At 36.6% G+C, this 18,455-nt stretch overlaps 1 protein-coding gene across 1 annotated transcript in view; it reads left to right on the top strand.

Moving 5' to 3' along the window:
• LOC132796198 (probable serine/threonine-protein kinase MARK-A) overlaps nt 1-18,455 on the top strand; it is a 77,050-nt gene that overhangs the window by 33,033 nt on the left and 25,562 nt on the right. Inside the window, exon 3 of the mRNA XM_060807278.1 lies at nt 9,368-10,769. Coding sequence (XP_060663261.1) covers nt 9,525-10,769 — 1,245 coding nt within the window. The 5' untranslated portion in view covers nt 9,368-9,524. The remainder of the gene's footprint in view (nt 1-9,367; nt 10,770-18,455) is intronic.

Raw genomic sequence — 18,455 nt, 5'->3', positions numbered from 1 at the left:
ACAACCTTTTAGGTTTAAAAAAGAATACCAAGCAAAGCCTTTAATGAAAAGCAAATTATTATTTTAGAATGTTATGTTGCTTCGTTTTCTTAAGCGCTTCTTTGTTGAAAATATGTTTGAACTAATTGCTTGGCTTTTGGTGGTTTCTGCAGTGTATTGCTCTAGGGTATTGCAGGTTGTCCCTCTCGCTTTTCTTCTCTCTCTCTCTCTCTCTCTCTCTCACTCGTTATTTTTTGTGTGATTGATGTTATTACATTTTCAACTCTCATGTGTGTGATTCGTCTCGCGATGTACGTGTGTAAGTGTGTGTGTGTGTAAGTTGGAAGTATATGCGTGTGTGTGTGTGTGTTGGGTGCTGAGAAAGAAAGCGCTTAATTGCTTTTGAATGCTTTCGTGAGCTGCATTCGCCGCCGCTAGCAAAAGAAACAGACGGCGTCTCACTGAACCAAGTCGCGCTTGTTTATGAAATGAACAACAAAAAATGTATAAAGAAAAACCAAACCAACAAAAAAGAAAAAAAATGTAAAATCATTAAGCCTAGGTCCATTCAGACAGACAACAAACTCAAGCAGCAATAAAAGAAGCTGCGCAGACGCGCGGCTTCCGTCATTGTTGTTGTTAATGTTGTTTTAGAGTTTTCGACTTTTGTTGTTATTATTATTGTTGTTGTTGTTGTTGTTGCTGCAGCAGCCGAGAGTGTAGCATGCATTGAAGTTGAAAATGTCAGCGCTCGGTAGTGGCATCTGCTATAAAAATAACAACAATAGCAACAGCAACAGCAACAACGATGTGTACTACTTGCTGAGCTGAATGAACACTTGACTAGTTGCAAATATGCAAAAGCTTTATTATTGAAAGCAAACAGCTGAAAATATCAATTGAAAATGTCATTGGGTCAAATAAGAATATATGTAAATTAAGTATTTGTCTGTTTGAATTTTTTTCGCTTGTTAATTATAATGAATTAAAGTAATCAATTCAGTAGTTGAAATAATATTTATTATGAGTTCTTTAACATATTTTGTTTGCTGAAAAATCTTGTACTATGTTCTTTACTTTCTTAGTTTTTAGGTAACTTAAGAATTTTAAAACATACATTTTAAGCAGTTTTATTATCAGTTTTTCGTTATTCTAAAGGGAAATATTTCGTATTAATATATTTTTTATTTGCAGTGAAAGATTAAAATGTAGTTTCTCAAAATTAGGAAATTATTATTTAATACTAATACTTTATTATCATTTAGTGTGTTACATATGATACAAGTCAGAAAACTACAGTCGAGTGTGCTCGACTGTAATATACCTGCTACCCATTCTGAATAAAAGCCAATCAGTGCAGTATTTATTTTATAATATACCAAAATAATATACATGCGGTATTTATGTTCATATATACCAAAATAATATACTGCAAAATACTAAAATTATGCCGAAGTCTATATTCGGTATATGAATATATCACTACATTCGAAATATACCATAGTCAAAATATACCAAAAATATACTAGGGTATAAAAAAGATTTGCTAAACATAGTACAGACTAAAAATAAATGTACAACTCAAATAAAAATACAAAACTGGGCTGCAGCAGAAAATGGAGGGTAATGAATGCGTTGTTTTTTCTTTGAAAATATTAAAAGTACTTGCACAACTAAGAAGTTTCTAATTTGCAACGACTCGAGTTGGGGTTTATACCCTGTATCCCAATTGCAGTTGGATGAGGCAAAAGATAAGTCAGGAGAAATTCACAATAAAGCAGCTAATAGAGTCGGATAAAGTATTTTGCAGTCCAGCATACACTTTGCTTGGCATAATGCAACTTGTTTGTTGTTGAACATAAAGAGTGTGCGCTATCTTTCTCTTTCATTCGTTTGCTGCACATTTTGCAACATTTAAGCAGTTAAAGCAGTTGCGGCACGTTGTTCAGCGAATGATGCTGCAGGCTGCAAACAATTTCTGCAGCATCATTAATGGCTAGTCTTCTCTGCGGCAGCTCCTCTACAATAGCAAGAGATGTCTTGTCTTGCAACTCGGGCTGATCAAGCAGCAGCAGCAATAGGAGCAGCAACAACGATGGCAACCAACAGGCAGCCAACAATGTTTATTGGTAGTTGTGTTATTGACTGTCTTTTTGTCTGGGCCTGCAAAGATTGTTTTCGTCGTCGTCGTCTCTCCTTTTTTTTTTTTTTTTTCTTTCAATTCCAAGAATTTAATCAAGGTGCATCTCCAAAGAAAAGGCCGCAAGCAATGAAGCGGCCAAACAACTGTGCGCCGTGCGCGTTGCCCAAATAGTTAAAGGGCAAACTAAATAAACATGGACAAATGTGACGACAACAACAACAGCAACAAGACGACAAGGAGAACTTGCTCATAATGACGTGACGATAATGAAATAGCCTCTTGTTGTAGTTGTTGGAGTTGTCGTCGTGAAAATCATTTTGTAGATGCGCGTGAGCGATAAAATTTCAACACCCCTTTATTTTTTTTAGAAGATTTTGCCCGCGAGCGAACTTTGTGTGTGAAGCTGAAGCTAAACTTGGGAGTAAAAAGTACGTAAACTAAAGTAAGCCAAAGTACGTGTAGCCATAGACAGACATTGTGTGTTAGAGAGAAGAGTAACTTTAGAAGTTGTTAGATACTCTACTTTGCTATATATGAATGCATGTATGGAGTATCTTTTGTGGTGTTTCATTATGACATTCAAAGCGCAGATTTTGGGCTACAAATGCCAAAGCCACCTGCACAAGACTCTTCTCGAGACACCGACACAACTCTCTGCTGGGAGTTTCACACGCTCGAGATACGCGTGTCTTCTCGTTTCATTTGGTTTTGGTTTTCTTTTGTTTTGTCTGACTGCTTTGGTTTTTCGTTTTTCGACGGCAACAGCTGGCCGGTGTTTGAAAAATCTTCGTTTCTCGTTTTTTTTTTTGTATCTAATCAATTTGCTGGCGCACAATAGAAGAGTGTGTTAGCTGTTGTGTGTGTGTGTATGTGTGTGAAAAGAACCACGGCGAGCGATACGGATACGACAGCTGGCTGTGACTTTATTGTTTTGTATCTGTCAGATACTTTTGCTCTGTGAACGTGTTGTGCAGGAACATCATCCAAGGCGGCCAACAATTAAATACAAATTAAAGCAGCAGCGCCCCAAAAAAAAGATACATATTTATTTGTATCTACCAGATACTCGTCGCTGTACAGCGCCAAAGTTTAACTAATGAGCCCCATACACAAAGTATTTGTATGTATTCTAGATACTTTTCGTTGTATGTCGGGCTTTGTTTAGTTTCGACTCGCTTTTGCTTTGCTTTGCTTTGCTTTAACTCTGCCTACCTGCGAGAGTATCTGCAAGATGTGCATCTTATTGTTGTCTGGCAAGGATCGGCTTGAATTGGGAAACCGGTTTTCTGCTGAAGCAAAGCACCACAAAGGCTTCATCATCAGCAGCAACCGCTCTTAACTACAACTACCACTATTATTTGTGTTTTTTGTGTGTTCTCTGTGTTCTGTGTTGAATACTTTTTCTCGTTTGGCTGCGATTTTTGATAAATGAAATGTTACACCTGCCGATATACATACATAACATAACACATACACATACAATGTATATACGTAGTTTCTATATTATGCTTAAATTATGCATATTGCCTGCTTTATGCTGCTTGTGCAAAATGCAACATAATTATTATTATTACACAAGGCTACACACAAAAACTAATCATGCATTTATTGCCAGCACTTTTTCATTGCAATTTGCAGGTAGTCTCATTATAATTATGATTAAATTTGCAAATTACGAAATGCCAAAGAGTATTTTGTGAGAGCAAAAATAACAACAGCTTAATTTGTGATTTTGACTACACATGTCAGCGGAATAATGCGATATGTGGCGGTTTTTTTTTTGTTGAGTTGGAAATCTTTAATAAAGGATAATATTGGTAGAGTTTTTATTTGTGGTATAAACTATTAAGTGTTGAACGACTGTGTGAGATTTATTATACTCCCTACACATTATAACTTTATAGAACACATATTTACAACAGTTCTTAGTTACTTTGACTAACAATATGGTATATTTTGCACTCTGTAGTATATTTTGAAAGTACTACTATATCAATATACCAAAGATAGCATTTGGTGTTTTATTAGTATTATTACGGTATATTAATTTGGAATACTTTAAAATGAATTTTTGACTGATAATCTGGTATATTTTTCACATTATGGTATATTTTGCGTTTTATGGTATATTTTACATTTTATGGTTTATTTCGAATGACTCAGTATTTTCGATCACTCGGTATTTTTTCGGTATATTAATTTGATATATGTATTTTAAAATGAATATCGCACTGTTTTACTTTTATTCACAATTGATAGCGAGTATTTTATAGTCGAGCACACTCGGCTGTTGCTTTTTACTTGTTTTAATTTTAAGTTTTTGCAATTTGTACGCTATGTATAATTATCTTCACAGAATTGTTTGATTACTTAACTTTTATAAATATTTGAAATTAATCAAAACAGTCCTGAGATATTATATATAAACATTTTTACATTTGGGCGTCTCCCAATCCAGTAATTTTTCTAGGCTGCAGTCAGCTTTGCTGCTTCATGTTATATATGGGTGTTTTATTTTTTTTTCTTTGCTGTTTTTTGTCAACTGGTCTTGGGTCTCTGTGTGTAGCTGTAGTAGTTACTTCAACGCATTTGGCTTTTCGAGTTTTAGTTATTGTTGTGTGTTTTGTGCTGCTGCTGCTGTTGCTGTTGTTGTTGGGGACTTCCTGTCACGTCTGCCACATAAAAAATGCTGCAGGCCTTCACATTACAAAAAACAGACGACTGTCAAAGAATTTGCAACAAGGCAACGAAACTTTCGGCAGCTGCGTTTCAAAAGAAAATACCACAAACACAACAAAAAAATGAAGGGGGGAGCACTGTAAACGACATATGCCAAACTGCACCGAGAAAGTGTGTCTCTGAACTAAAGTGAGACTTACAAATGACCACAAAACAACAACAAAGTGGCACGAGGCGATTCCAATATACGACCTGCAACTTCCTTGTGTCAATGTGAGTGCAACATAAAATGGTCGAGTATATGATAAGCTAACAAACTTGCAAATAAAATAGCGATGCCATAATAAATAGTTCACATGAACTTTTCCTTTTCTTTTGCTTCTTCATTATTTAGTATATTTTTACCTAATATAGTATCTATAAATATTTCACTTAAGAGCCACAACTGGCAATGGAAAGATGAGCTGTTTAAAATAAATGAATATTTTATTTCTGTTTTGATTATTTTATAATATACTGTCTACGAACATTTGTCTCATTGCTGTTTTGATTATTTTATAATATGTCTACGAACATTTGTCTCACTTAAAGGTCACAATGGAAAAATTAACTGTTTAGTCAAAGTATGTAAAGTGAAGCATGAAATTTAGTCACTACTGTTTATTTTTTGTTTTATTTGTTTCTTTTTTATTAATATACTGTCTATGAGCATATATCTCACTTAACGGCCACAACTGAAAGTAGTTTTTATTATTCTTTGATCATTATTTTCTTTTGGTATATTATACTAGTTAATACTTCGCTTTACGGCCACAACTGATACTTAAAAGAAGATTGAAGTATTTTCTTTAGTTGAATTTTTAGTGCTAAGCTAAGTAAATACTGCTTAAATGTTGCCGCTAAGCGAAAGCGAGGCAAAGCGAGCTATTGATCTGCCGCCTGTTGAAATGTGAACTGTGTTTCCCAGCTCAATTAGCTTGTCGGCTTATCTATGCGCTCGCTGAGTTGAGTTGAGTTGCCCACAGCCCACAGCTCAGAGCCAACGCAAGCGACATTCGTCCCCGCTCAGTGGATCACTCAGACGCTGCTGAACGCCGCATCCAATTGGCTATTCAAGCAATTATCGCAGCAGTGCTGTAAATGCGATTTTCATCCTTGTCCGGCCAACAAACAAGCCAAGTGTTGGGGACCGCCCACAGTGCCGCCACAGCTAATGCAATTACGCCCAAGATAAAGTGCAGTGACGATATATACAAATTGCCTTGTCGACTGGTTTTGTTTTTCTCATCTTCTCTGATGTCGCTTCTTGTTCTACTCTTCGGCAAGTTGTCCCGCCATATCTTTGACATCCTTTGTCTCATTACCATTCAGTGTCACATAATCAAGCCGCCGTTGTTGGCAGTGTATAACTATATATCTACTATATATGTCTATATCCATACTACATCTATCTCTCACTAGAGCCCTGAACATTGTGGACATGTTGGACCAAAGTGAACTTTATGGCTCCAGGACCCGTTAGCTTTTTATAAGCGCCCTGTTCTCCATGTCGTCCTTCCACACACGCTCTCTTTATCTTCCTGTCCCGCCTCTTTTATGGCCAGTGGCAATTTTTTGCTGCCTTTTTTGTTGCGCTCTCTTCCTTTTTGTTGCTGTTGCTGTTGCGGCGGCTGCGTCAATTCTTGACGCAAATTACAAACTGTTGCACATTCTGAACATTCTCGTGTCGGTCTCTTTCTCTCTCTCATTCTCCCACTTTTTCTCGACCAATTTCTCTGTCAGTCGTTCTCGCATTCCCTTCATCTTGCTTTCTTTATGTATTTGTATCTCTCTGTTGGTCAAGCACAATTTTAACCCTTTCCCCAATCAGGGAATGCTTTTTTGCCCGCTGTTGCAATTTTAAAATACCCTATAGCCCTTGATTGTAAGCAAAAGAAAGGGTAGCTTAGAATTAGGATGTCATTTTTGTTCAGCATTCATTTATTGTATTTTTCTTTTAGGGTGAAATGCTGGAAAATATTACAATTTCGTTTATTATATTTCAATTTTTGCATTTTGCAGTATATTTTTTATACTGAATGCACAGTATTTTGTGGGTCGAGCACGCTTTGTGCGTTACTTAAATATATTTTGATGTTAAGTTGAAGCTCAATTGTTTATAGTATTTAATTTTTGTAGATGCAGTATATTTTTTATACTGAATATACAGTATTTTGTGGTCGAGCAGCCTTTTTGGATTACTTAAAAATATTTTGATGTTAAGCTGAAAGTCAATTTGTCAAGCGTTTAATTTTTGTTTACTATATTAAGCAGTATCTTCTAATCGAGCACGCTTTGTAAACATTCTTTTCTTTTGTGCTTGTTGCCTTGGTTTTTGCCTTTTTTTGTTGTTGTTGGCGCATTTGTTTGACAAGCACCACGTATGACATGGTCGTGAGGTCGGTTAACGAAGAGGCTGGAGGCCGCAGGCTGCGTTTGTTGGTGTCGAGGGCGGTGGCCCAAGCCGGCGCTTGTTGCAATATTAAAAATGATATGAAATCAACAACTGACCAGTCACACACACACACACACACATACACTAGCACACAAACAGACAGACAGACAGACAGAGAGTCAGAGCGGGCAAAAGAGTTACTGGAGCATAGCGTAAGCAAGGGGCCAAATGGCAGATGAATGTGGTGTGTGTGTGTGTGGAGGTCTCTCATTCCAGTACTTGGACAGCAAACAGACAGAGTCACAAAGCTGCTGCAGTTTGCTGCTGAGTGAGTGTGCTAGTGTATGTGTGTGTGATTGTGTGAGTGTGTCAAAGTGACAGCAAAACAAGCGCCTGATTTGGAATGAGCACCTCGGAAGAAGAGAACTCAACTGGGCTGGACTTTGACAAGTTAAGGGTCTGGCTTCAAAATTGAGATGAGCAGATAAGTCGTTTGTTGCAGTGAAAGCTCCTTGGAAATCGTCACAACATGAGCTTTCATTTAATTTAAAGCTGCGCTTAGCAGCGGAAATGGCGACACTTTTGTAGAGAGTTTACACTATTTTAAGAAATTATCCTTCTTATACAGTTTTTAGTTTTGTTTCAGATAGTTAATAAAATAGAATAGAATCTATACATACTTGTAAATTTTTTTTCCATTTTATTTGTAATCTCGAAATTATAATATTATTGTACAGTTTTTGTATATTGATCTATTTTATTGATCATATATATTATGGCTCATGTTATTAATATTCCAATATTTTTATATAATTTATATCATTTTGTTTTATATATATTTTATGCCTTAATTTCATAATTTCATGCGTCTGTTATGCAATTGTGATAGATTAAAGTAAAGTTTCCTTAAATCGAGTCAGGAGCTTTCAGTGAACTTAAAGCTGCGCCTAGTAAAAGAAGAGCCCAGTTATATAAACTTTCTACTGTTATGCAATTGTGATAGATTAAAGTAAAGCTTCCTTAAATCGAGTCAGGAGCTTTCAGTGACCTTAAAGCTGCGCCTTGTAAAAGAAGAGCCCAGTTATATAAACTTTATACTTATTTTATATTCAAATTATATTCTTTTACTATTGATTTGTTTTTGTTTTTTGTCTTGTGTGATATGCACACATATGATCATTATAAATGTTTGCTTCAGCTCATTAGTCTTTAAAGTCTTGTAGTACTTTTTTTTAAATATTATTTTTAGACCCGAAAGCATGAGTTGACTTTTATTTTAAATATTATTATTCATGCGCGCTTAAGTTTCGCCTTTGCTACCGTGCACGATTGTGATTGATTAATTTTCTGTGTGTGAATATATTATGGGGATTATTTGTCATAACAGTTAAGCAAGCAAATAAGATAGTTGTGTTTGAAAATGTAATTGATATGCTAGCAACGGGGAGAGAATTTGCAAAGTATGCTAAATATAAATTGATAAGCAAATGTGTATTATACACTTATTATATGTAAATTGATGTGACGTCAATGCCAAGCAACGGCGACGACGACGGCGACGGCGGCAAATTGATGACTGCGGTTTAAGCCCATTCAACAATGCAAAATAAAAAGGGGTCGGCCATAATTGAAAAGATGGAAAGCGCGCTGGCTGATTGTGTATTGACCGTTTTCGCTTTGTGTTATGAATCGCAGCGACCCGTTTAATATGTGCAATGCGCAATGCGCGATGCTTCCGCGCTGTCATTGTTGCTTTTCCTCCATCGTCGTAGTCGTAGTCGTAACTAACTTAACTAACTAGTTGCTGTTCTTGCTGATGCATATCCTATTACGGTTTCCGTTGCGGTCGCCGTCGCTTAAAAGATTCCACAACACACCGAGAGGAAAGACAAGAGTCGAGAGTCGAGAGTGGCAACTGAAGATGCCGCTTGGTTTCTGATTACCCCCTCCCCTCTGATTACACCAGTCCAGAGTTAAGTTTACGTCTTTTTATTTGACTTGCCAATGCCAAATGCAAATTTGCTTTAAGTAATGAGTTTCTGTTTTTTGTAGTTATGTTTTAAGTAAGAGCATTAACTGTTCGATATGGCAAAGCTTTAATATCGTTTATTCTCTCTCTTTCTCTTTTGCAGCAGGACGCAGCACTGAAACTGAAACTGAAACTGAAACCGAGTCGGAACTGCAACGACAACTTCAAGCAACTGTCATTGTCTTCTGGCTTGGCAGTGGGCAACATTTTAATTGAAAAACTTTTGCCAGTTCCCCAATCCCCATCCAACTGACTGAAATATGACTGTCAAATTGGCGAAACTCTTTGGCAGCAGCAGCAGCAACAGCAACGGCGGCGGGAGCAACAATAAATCTAACAACAGCAACAGTGCGGCAACTAATGCAAGTGGCAGTGTTGCAGCAACAGCTAATGGGCAACAACAGCCGCCGCCATTGCCGCCACCGAATGCCAATATGAAGCTCATCAAGTACTACGATCCCCATCATCATCACAATCACAATCATCATCATCATCATCAGCCGGCGGCAATGACCATCTACGGTCATGCGTATGAGTGCAACGTGGATTTGGAGGATGACTATGATGACAACAACATGTGCATGCAACGCAATCATCCGTACAACAATTCGCAGCGTCCGCTGCTTGGCGAGCGTCGTCCACAGCTCACCTTGATGACCGCAGTGGGCAAAAAGAAGACAGCGGCAGCAGCCACACCACCAACAACAACAATAACAACAGCTCCCATGGCTGGGATACCATTGCCAGCGCCACCATTGCCACCACAGCGACAGCTGAGCAACAACAGTGCTTGCATCTCGCCCTATGTGCAACAGCAGAAGCGCGATAGCGTCAAGGGATTGCATGGCTTCAATGACTTTGATGTGCTCTCACAGCAATACAATCAGCATTTGCAGAGCAGCCCGCACATTGGTTATCCATACGGTAGTCCGCCGTCGCCCACCGTGCAGTCGAGTGACTTTTGTTTCGACACCGACAGGCAGCAACGCGAACGTGAACGCGAGCAATCCTTTAAGGCCATTTCGAGCAGTAGCAGCAGCAGCAATAGCAGCAGCAGCAACAACTCGACAGCCACCACAAAATCGAATTGTAGCTCCAATTCGGCGCCACGTTATGGCAACGTCAGTGGGTATCAGGATACGGCAGCAACTACACCATATTATCTAGAGCAGTCACAGCGACACAACAGCAACAGCAACACAGTAACAGCAACAGCAACAGCAACCACACAGTCGTCACGTTTCGAGGATGATTTCTGCACGCGTCGCAATGTGGACTTTGTGGCAAGTCAAGCAGCAGCAGCAACTGAAGGTGGACCCTTCATCTTTGGCATCTCACATGAGCAACAGCAAACGGATTATGGCCATCGTCGTTGCAGCATCAGCAGTCAACACAGCAACAACATAATTACCAACTCGAACAACATCAATTGCAAAACCAACAACAACAATCTCAATCGGCCTGTGATAAATGCCACGCCCACGCTCAAGGAGCACAATGCACTGGTAAGTAGCCGTCATCATTAGATCTTTATTTTTGCATTTCCTTGCCTCGTTGCCTCCTTGCCCCCTCCCCCTTAAATTTGGCCAGACTTTGTAGGGTAATTAGCATTTGCTGCCAAGCCAAGCAGCTTTAGCTTTTCTCGCCTTCGCCTTCGCCTAGTAAAAGTTGCTTTCCCTCGTCCGTTATGGCAGATAAAATTAATTAGTGCGTTTTAAGCAATTATTTCATTTTAAGAGTTTTATTTTTAATGAGCCAACAACAAGAGCAGGACACAAAGTTTAGCTTCACCAAATGCTATCTAATTAACATCGCACTTTAAATCTTACCATCCGGCCATCTATGGCACCTCTCTCTCTCTCTGTGTCTCTCTCTCTCTCTCTGTTTATATAGCATTGTTAATTACAGCAATTCAAATACAGTTCAACAAATATTTCGCGCATTTTATGTAGTTTGTGATGAATTTTTTCCATTTACTTTTTTTGTGCTTTTTAGTTTAAAAACGACAAATCTTATTTGCTTTAATTGTAGGAAATTTTAATTGCAATGTGAGCGCTTCAATTAAATCATATTTCTGCTAAAATAATTACGGAAATATGTTTTTTATTTTATGTAAATACTTAGTACACACAAAGGCACAATTTTAGTTGGAGTTTTGGTATATTTTATATTATAAATAACATAGTCAGATGCTTTCAGATTGCTTCATAAAGATTGCAAAAAATGGTTGCCAACAATGATTCCTGAAAATTTGCAAACAAAAACTGTAGAAGTTATTTAAGAAATACTTTGGTTTGGGAAAAAAATTCCTACTCTACAATCTGGTATATGGTATATTTTGAATGTACTATGTACTATATCAATATACCAAATATCGAATTTGGCACACTTTCAGTATTTTGTGGTATATTCTATTTTACTTTTTCGGTATATTTTACTTTCATTATATTTTACTCGGTAAAAAGTATTGAGTGTTCGAGTATGTTATGAAGATCTGTGAAAATGTGCAATGAAAACTACATGAAATTGTTACAAGTTCTTACAGACGGTTCTCATAATCGACAAGATGAAAGAACAAACTGCGACTAGTAAACACTTTGCAAGCAAAAGGCTTTAAACCGCAACAACAATAACAGATTGCAGTTCTGAGGCAGTTGGCAGCTGGCAGCTGATGGCGGCTTGAGAATTTCACAGCATGCAAAGCAATTACAGATCGCTCTCTGTGAGAGAAAGAGAGAGAGAGAGAGAGAGTCTCTAAGAGACTGAGTCTGGGAGTCGTGAGTGAAGGTGGCAAGCAAACTTTAACAATTGACTGTTTTGTTGGCGGAGGCCAACGTCAGGGCTTAAGAGTTTACCGTTTGTTGTTGCTGCTGCTGTTCGAATGCTGGCAACATTTTCATTGCACAACTGTCTATTCTGATAATGGGCAAGGCTGCTCACCTACGCCTTGCCAAGTTGCCGACTGTCGACCGTCGACTGCAAGCAAACAAACAAACTGATGGACATACAAAACGCAAGAGTACAATTCTGAAAGAATGGCTGAGAAAGGGAATAGTAATGGGAATCAGAAGCAGAGAATTGGAATGGAAGTGGAGAGAATCGGAGAATGGCGGCTGGCAATGTAAGCAGGCACACACACACACACACACACATACAGAAAGCCATGTCAGTGTCTGTCCGAGGCAAGTACGCAGTGGCTTTCATAGCTGGCCAAAGCTTCAACAGACGGCGATGACGATGATGATTTGACTGCAACAACTATTTTTTTGCTGTTGCTGCTTTCCCCTCCACTTCCCATTAATGCCAAGCAAATTAAAATGTTGCGCAAATAAAATGTAAGAAATTTCCACGTTGCTGCCGCAGTGAAAGGCAATGAACGAACGAAAAAGAAAATAAAATTAAGGAAAACTGCTAAGGGAAGAGCACAAAAAAAAAAGAAAAGAACTGAATTGCGCTCATCGAGCAAAATTAAAACACATTTCGTAAATTAATAATGCAATGAATGCATGAGTCGCCGACAGAGTCGGACAGCCAAAAGAACAGAGATAGGAAGCAAAAGAGAGACAGAAAGAGAGAGAGATAAAAGAGGGAAGTTGTCGCTAGAACTTTGCTCAAAAATGAACTGAGTAACCAGCCAAAAATGCTGCTGGCCGGAACAACTAATGAACCCAACTTAACGAAACTGCGAAACTACGGAACTGCAACTGATCCAATTGATGCTTAACACAAGAAATTAAGCTAATTATAAATGCTTCTCGTCTAGAAGGTCATCAAAGTCGAGGTCGCCACGATCAAGTCTCGATGATGATGATGATGATGTTGGCTGGCAAATCGCACGTTTCACTTGCGAGATGAATGAACAAGACGTGTGAGAATATTGCAGTCGAAGATGCTTTTATTAAGATATGCAAATGTGTTTTTTATGCTAATAGCATTTAATTGAGTAGCGCGGTGAATTTCAGTTCTGTGTGAAATTCAACTTTTTTTTAGAAAACATTTTTTGTTTGCGGTTAAATAGAATAAAATACTAAAATCAAAGATAATAAAATACTGAAATAAAATAATATACTAAAATCAAATATGATAAATATATATAAAAAATATATTATAATCAAGTATATTAAAATACCGAAATAAAATAAAGTACTAAAATCAAATATAATAAAAATGCTAAAATTAAATATTTTATTTATTTGTATTTTATTTTATTATATTAAATCTAATATTTAATACTACATTTAATAGAGAAGAGAGTACTGGCTGCTGGGGCCTTCGACTAAAATTAAATATACTAAATCAAATATAATAAAATACTAAAAGAAATAATATACTAAAAAATAAAATAATTTACTAAAATAAAATAAATTCCATAATATTGGACATATTTTGAGCAGCATAAAATCAAATTTTGTTAACCAACCTTTTCTTTAAATTGTTTGTAGGTCTTTTTTTTTAATCTATCAGAAAGTAATTTGTAAATTTGTAGGAAGTTGCATTTATTTAAAGCTTGAACTATAATAAGTTAGTTCATACAAATATTACTTTGATTACAAAATTAACTATTTGAATGAACTATTTTTACTCGTTAAAAGTTAAATTCTAACGTATAACAGCTCATCCATACTTTCTGAGAATCACTTGTGTTTAGTAGCTAAATGAACTGTAAAAAGTCGAATGTACAGTTGTTTTTCGCTTGTCAGTTAAGTGACTTGAACAAATATTTCACTTAATATTTACATTAATTTCCTTTTGCACTTAAGTGAAAATGCGGCGCTAGGCAAAATGAAATTGACAACTCACAGTGAAGTCGCTTAATTGCCGATCTCCATGCGAGATGGTGACAAGTGTTGGTTCTCATTATTTTAATTGGCGGCGCCAATATCATTGGCAGCAACTCCAAGGGAGCGAAGCAGCGAAAGCGATCGAAGAGAGTGAGGAGAAAGTACGATGTGAGAGATGTAATTGTGCATATGCTTGTATTTTGTATTCGCATCGACGATTGCAGTTAAATGAGCATCATCAAATTACTGCAACTTATGCCATTCTCCTTTCCCCAATTGACGGAGTTCATTAAGTAATTGCCTGATGCACACTTGCCACACATTGTAATCTTTCCTTTTCTGTGTTTTTTTTTTTTTTTTTTTTTGCTGCCACACATTGTATGAAAGTAAAGCGGGAATTGCTGATTTCGAATGCGATGCCAAATCGGGTCATCATTGGAATCGCATTGATTTGTCATAAACAAGACAATAAATCGCGACTATAAATAAACTGAGCCATGAATGTGCATTGTGCTTTTGTGGCAACTATAATAGTGTGCACAAGGTTGCGGTTTACTGCGACTGTATGCAACAGCCTCACAAAAACAGCTTCAACTGCAGCTGCAACAATAACAAGAGCAACTAAAAGCGTAAAATACACGAAATCGATTCAAAACCAATTGAGAGTTCATTGATAGCCTTTCAAATCAATTGCAATATGCTAAAAATGAAAAAGTTAGTGTTCATTTGTTAAGCAATAATAATAAAAACAACATTAAAAACACATTTGATTAAAAGTAAAACGACCATTAAAGAAACTGATTTAAAAAGCAAATGAATTTAACTATGGAAGAAACGTAATTGTATAAAATGTTTTGGAGGAAGCTTAAAAGTAAAAAAATGTCAGTATTTAAGTTATATTTCAATGCGAAATTTATATTTTTAGTATATTTATATTAGTATGATTTAATATAGAAGATTATGAATAATAACAATATGTGAAAATTGTGGAAATTTTGTATTAATCAGATTAACAACTTTGATTAACAACTCACATTATTTTTTTATCTTTATAATATTGAATTTCGTATTTTTTGATATTAAGATACAAGAACATTACAGATTCAAAGAAGTTGTTGAAAATCAAGATTTTCATTTGATTGGAATCTGAGCAATTCAATGATTTCTTCTTTGAATAACTGGCAAGATTATCGCAGCTCCTCGAGTGCTCTTAATAAGCTTTGAAAGTTAAGAAGTGGTCAGACATGATAGACAAGATAAAATATAGATTTGCTGAGAATATAATTAATGCCAAAATGCAATTGCTGCAAATGAAATGTTCGATGTAGATTAAGGCCATGTAATTATGCAATTTCGATAGGATCTTGATGGCTGTCGTCTGATTTATATATAATCTAGTATATTCGAATGCGATGTGAATAGTTCATTGACTAGTTAAAGTGCTGCTGCTGTTGTTGTTGTTGCTGAGAGATGGATTACCTGAGTCAACCGCAAAAGCACGAAATAATTTGTTACAGCAGCTGTGTTGTCTTTGAAAAGTTGGGTAATTGAAATCAATGCGATTGTATGCGTACTTGTTGTTGTTGTTGTTGTTACTGTTGCTGTCTGCTATTGCCACATAGTTAAGTTGTTGGCTCGCGTCGCACTGTCTGTGGCAGCAACAGAGCACGACTCGATTCCGAAGACTTGCAGTCAAAAGCTACAACTTTGCTGGCGAGATTCTGCTTGACCAGCCAAGCAAGTTGGGGGAGCTAAAGCTGTGAGCTGTGAGCTGAGAGCTGAAAGCCAAAGCCAACTGTGTGCTGTGGGGTTCCGACTGGGCTATCAACTGGGCTATACTATTGTATATATACTATGTATGTATATATACAACTGCTGCGCTCACCAAGCCGGTTTACGATCTGACCATGAGCTGGCGTCGTTTTGACTGCAACTGCGACTCTTTTGGACTCTGGACTCTTGAAATTTGCCAAGCTTCTCCTCCTCCGCCACCTCCGCCTTCGTTTCATGCTGCAGTTGTTAATAAAATTTACGCCGCAGCACGCCCAGTCATTCTTAGCTTTGCCTACCTTAACTGCTCGTCGTTGTGCATTATTTGATTAAAAAGTTTCTGTTGTTCTTGTTTTTTTTTGTGGAGCCGCTTGAAGAGGAAAAGTCTCTCACTCGCTCACGGAAAACATTTTGCAAACAAAACCCAACTCTGACTTTAGTTTTAAAGTCGATAAGCACTCAAAGCCAGACGAGACGAGATGCCATGAAAGTGAACTGAAAGTGGATAACGCCTCACAAAAATATCACCCCAAAAAAGGGTGTAAAGTAGGTCTCGTCGTGAACTGACAGTACTCACTGTACTGTGTGTTGTGTGGGTGACTTTGCTGATGTCAAAGATGTCAACTGTTGTCAAAGTTTGTTGTTTGCTACTTTTAGTTATGAAGAAGCGCGAACGTTTGTGACCCAAGACACGCCGCAAATGAAGGTCAACGTCTGTAATTAATTGACAGAAATTCTCGACATTAAATGTCAAATTAGTCACTGTGAACAAAACGCGAGTTTAATTTAATTTATGGCTGCCAAAAAAAATATGATGAAAAGTGCATTTATGCAAGTGTCGCACAGTGGTCAAAAGAGTAAAGTAAATTATAGGGAAATCAAATCATATAATAAATTAAACATAAAATTGATAATTACAAAATTATTAGCATAATATTATTGCGCATTCCGAATTAAAACATTTTTATTCATTTTAAATGCATTTGAGAGTCGTTTATTAAAGAAGTACAAAATAATAAATTAAAATATGCCAAAGATGAAAGTGATGCAAATGTTGACAGAATAAATAAACTTTAAATAAAATATGATAGATATTAAAGTAATGTGAATTATGCAGAATTTATTTATTATAAATATAGTTATTTTCTATATGAAGAATACAAAAAAACAAAAAATAATAATAATAATATATAATGAGACAACTAAAATATGCTAGAGGTAAATTTCTAGATGCAGAATATACATAAAATAATAATATCAAATAGTTTTCCGTTTGCATATGCATACAATAATACAATTATAATATTAAGTGTTAACTGTAATGTGAACCGAAAAGTTCTCGAATCAGTTAAGTCTCTAGTTAATTTTAAATGCATTTGGAATTAATGTAAATTGAAACACTGCCGTATTCTCACAGTGGCTTCAACGACAGCAGCAGCATTGTTACACTCACCGCAAGTAGTTACATGCGGTTTGCTGTGCAGCTAAGTGCAAAATTGGGGTCGTCATCGTCATTATCATTATCATTTTCATTATCATTATCATTATCATGATGATTATCACTATGATGACGAGCCAGTAGTCGAAGCCAAAAGGCCCATCGCATCATCATCAGCTTGGGAATGTTGCATGGCTTTTGAAGGATGTCACTGGTTAGATGTCTAGATGGCTAGGTGAATGGCTGGATGGATGGATGGATGGATGGATGGATGGATGGATGTATGGGTACAATCCACGACAAGGCTTAGCATTCGTGGCTGCCGCTATTGCATGTGTAATTTGCTGAATTTTTAATTATGACACATGGCTCGACGGAACTGAAGAGCAGACATTCAGACTGTCAGACAGACAGACAGACAGTCAGTCAGTCGTGACAGCGATAGACACACTGATAGAGATAGCCATAGAGATAGTGACAGCAACAACAACGTGGTGTACCTGTCAGCTAGAGTAATCAGTGAATAATCCGCCATGTTGCAATGTTGATTTGCCGTTTGCCGCTTGCCGGTTGCAGTTGCAGTTGCTGTTGGCAAATGAAAGCCGCTTAATGGCTCACAGTAAATCAATTTGAATGAAATAGAAGCATATTTAGATTGCGAAAGTGCTGTCACGAACTGCTGTCAATCTTTGCACAAATATGCCAATACTTTTTATTCAATTCGACTCGGCCAATGAAATCGATAATCGATTGGGCCAAATGTTAACAGTTAATGTCATGCATTTGATCCCGATCTGAAATCGATGTGTGCTTAATAAAAGCAAAACAGTGCGTTATTACTCTTAAAATATACTGAATTAATATACTAAAAATACTCAATAAACCAAAACAGTGTGGTATTATTTAAATTAAATATACCAAATTAATATTCTGAAAAATACTAAAGTATATCAAATGATATACTTCGTGTCGTTTTTTCTCAAAATATTCCGAGATGATTTACTAAAAATACTTAAATATACCGAATGATGTATTTGGTATACCAATATAACTTTACATTAAAATATACCAAAAAGTAAATTGACAAATGCTACAAAAAATTCGACTTTAAAACAAAAGGTTGTTAATTTGCTTAAATAATAAACGTTTTTAAAAGGAGTTTATCCTATTATATTATCTGTTTCTATTATAATTTTATTTAT

Source organism: Drosophila nasuta, chromosome X, assembly GCF_023558535.2.
Source record: "Drosophila nasuta strain 15112-1781.00 chromosome X, ASM2355853v1, whole genome shotgun sequence".
NCBI classification, from domain to species: Eukaryota; Metazoa; Arthropoda; class Insecta; order Diptera; family Drosophilidae; genus Drosophila; species Drosophila nasuta.
Note: the sequence above shows the minus strand (reverse complement) of the source record. Positions and strands in the feature narration are given on the sequence as shown.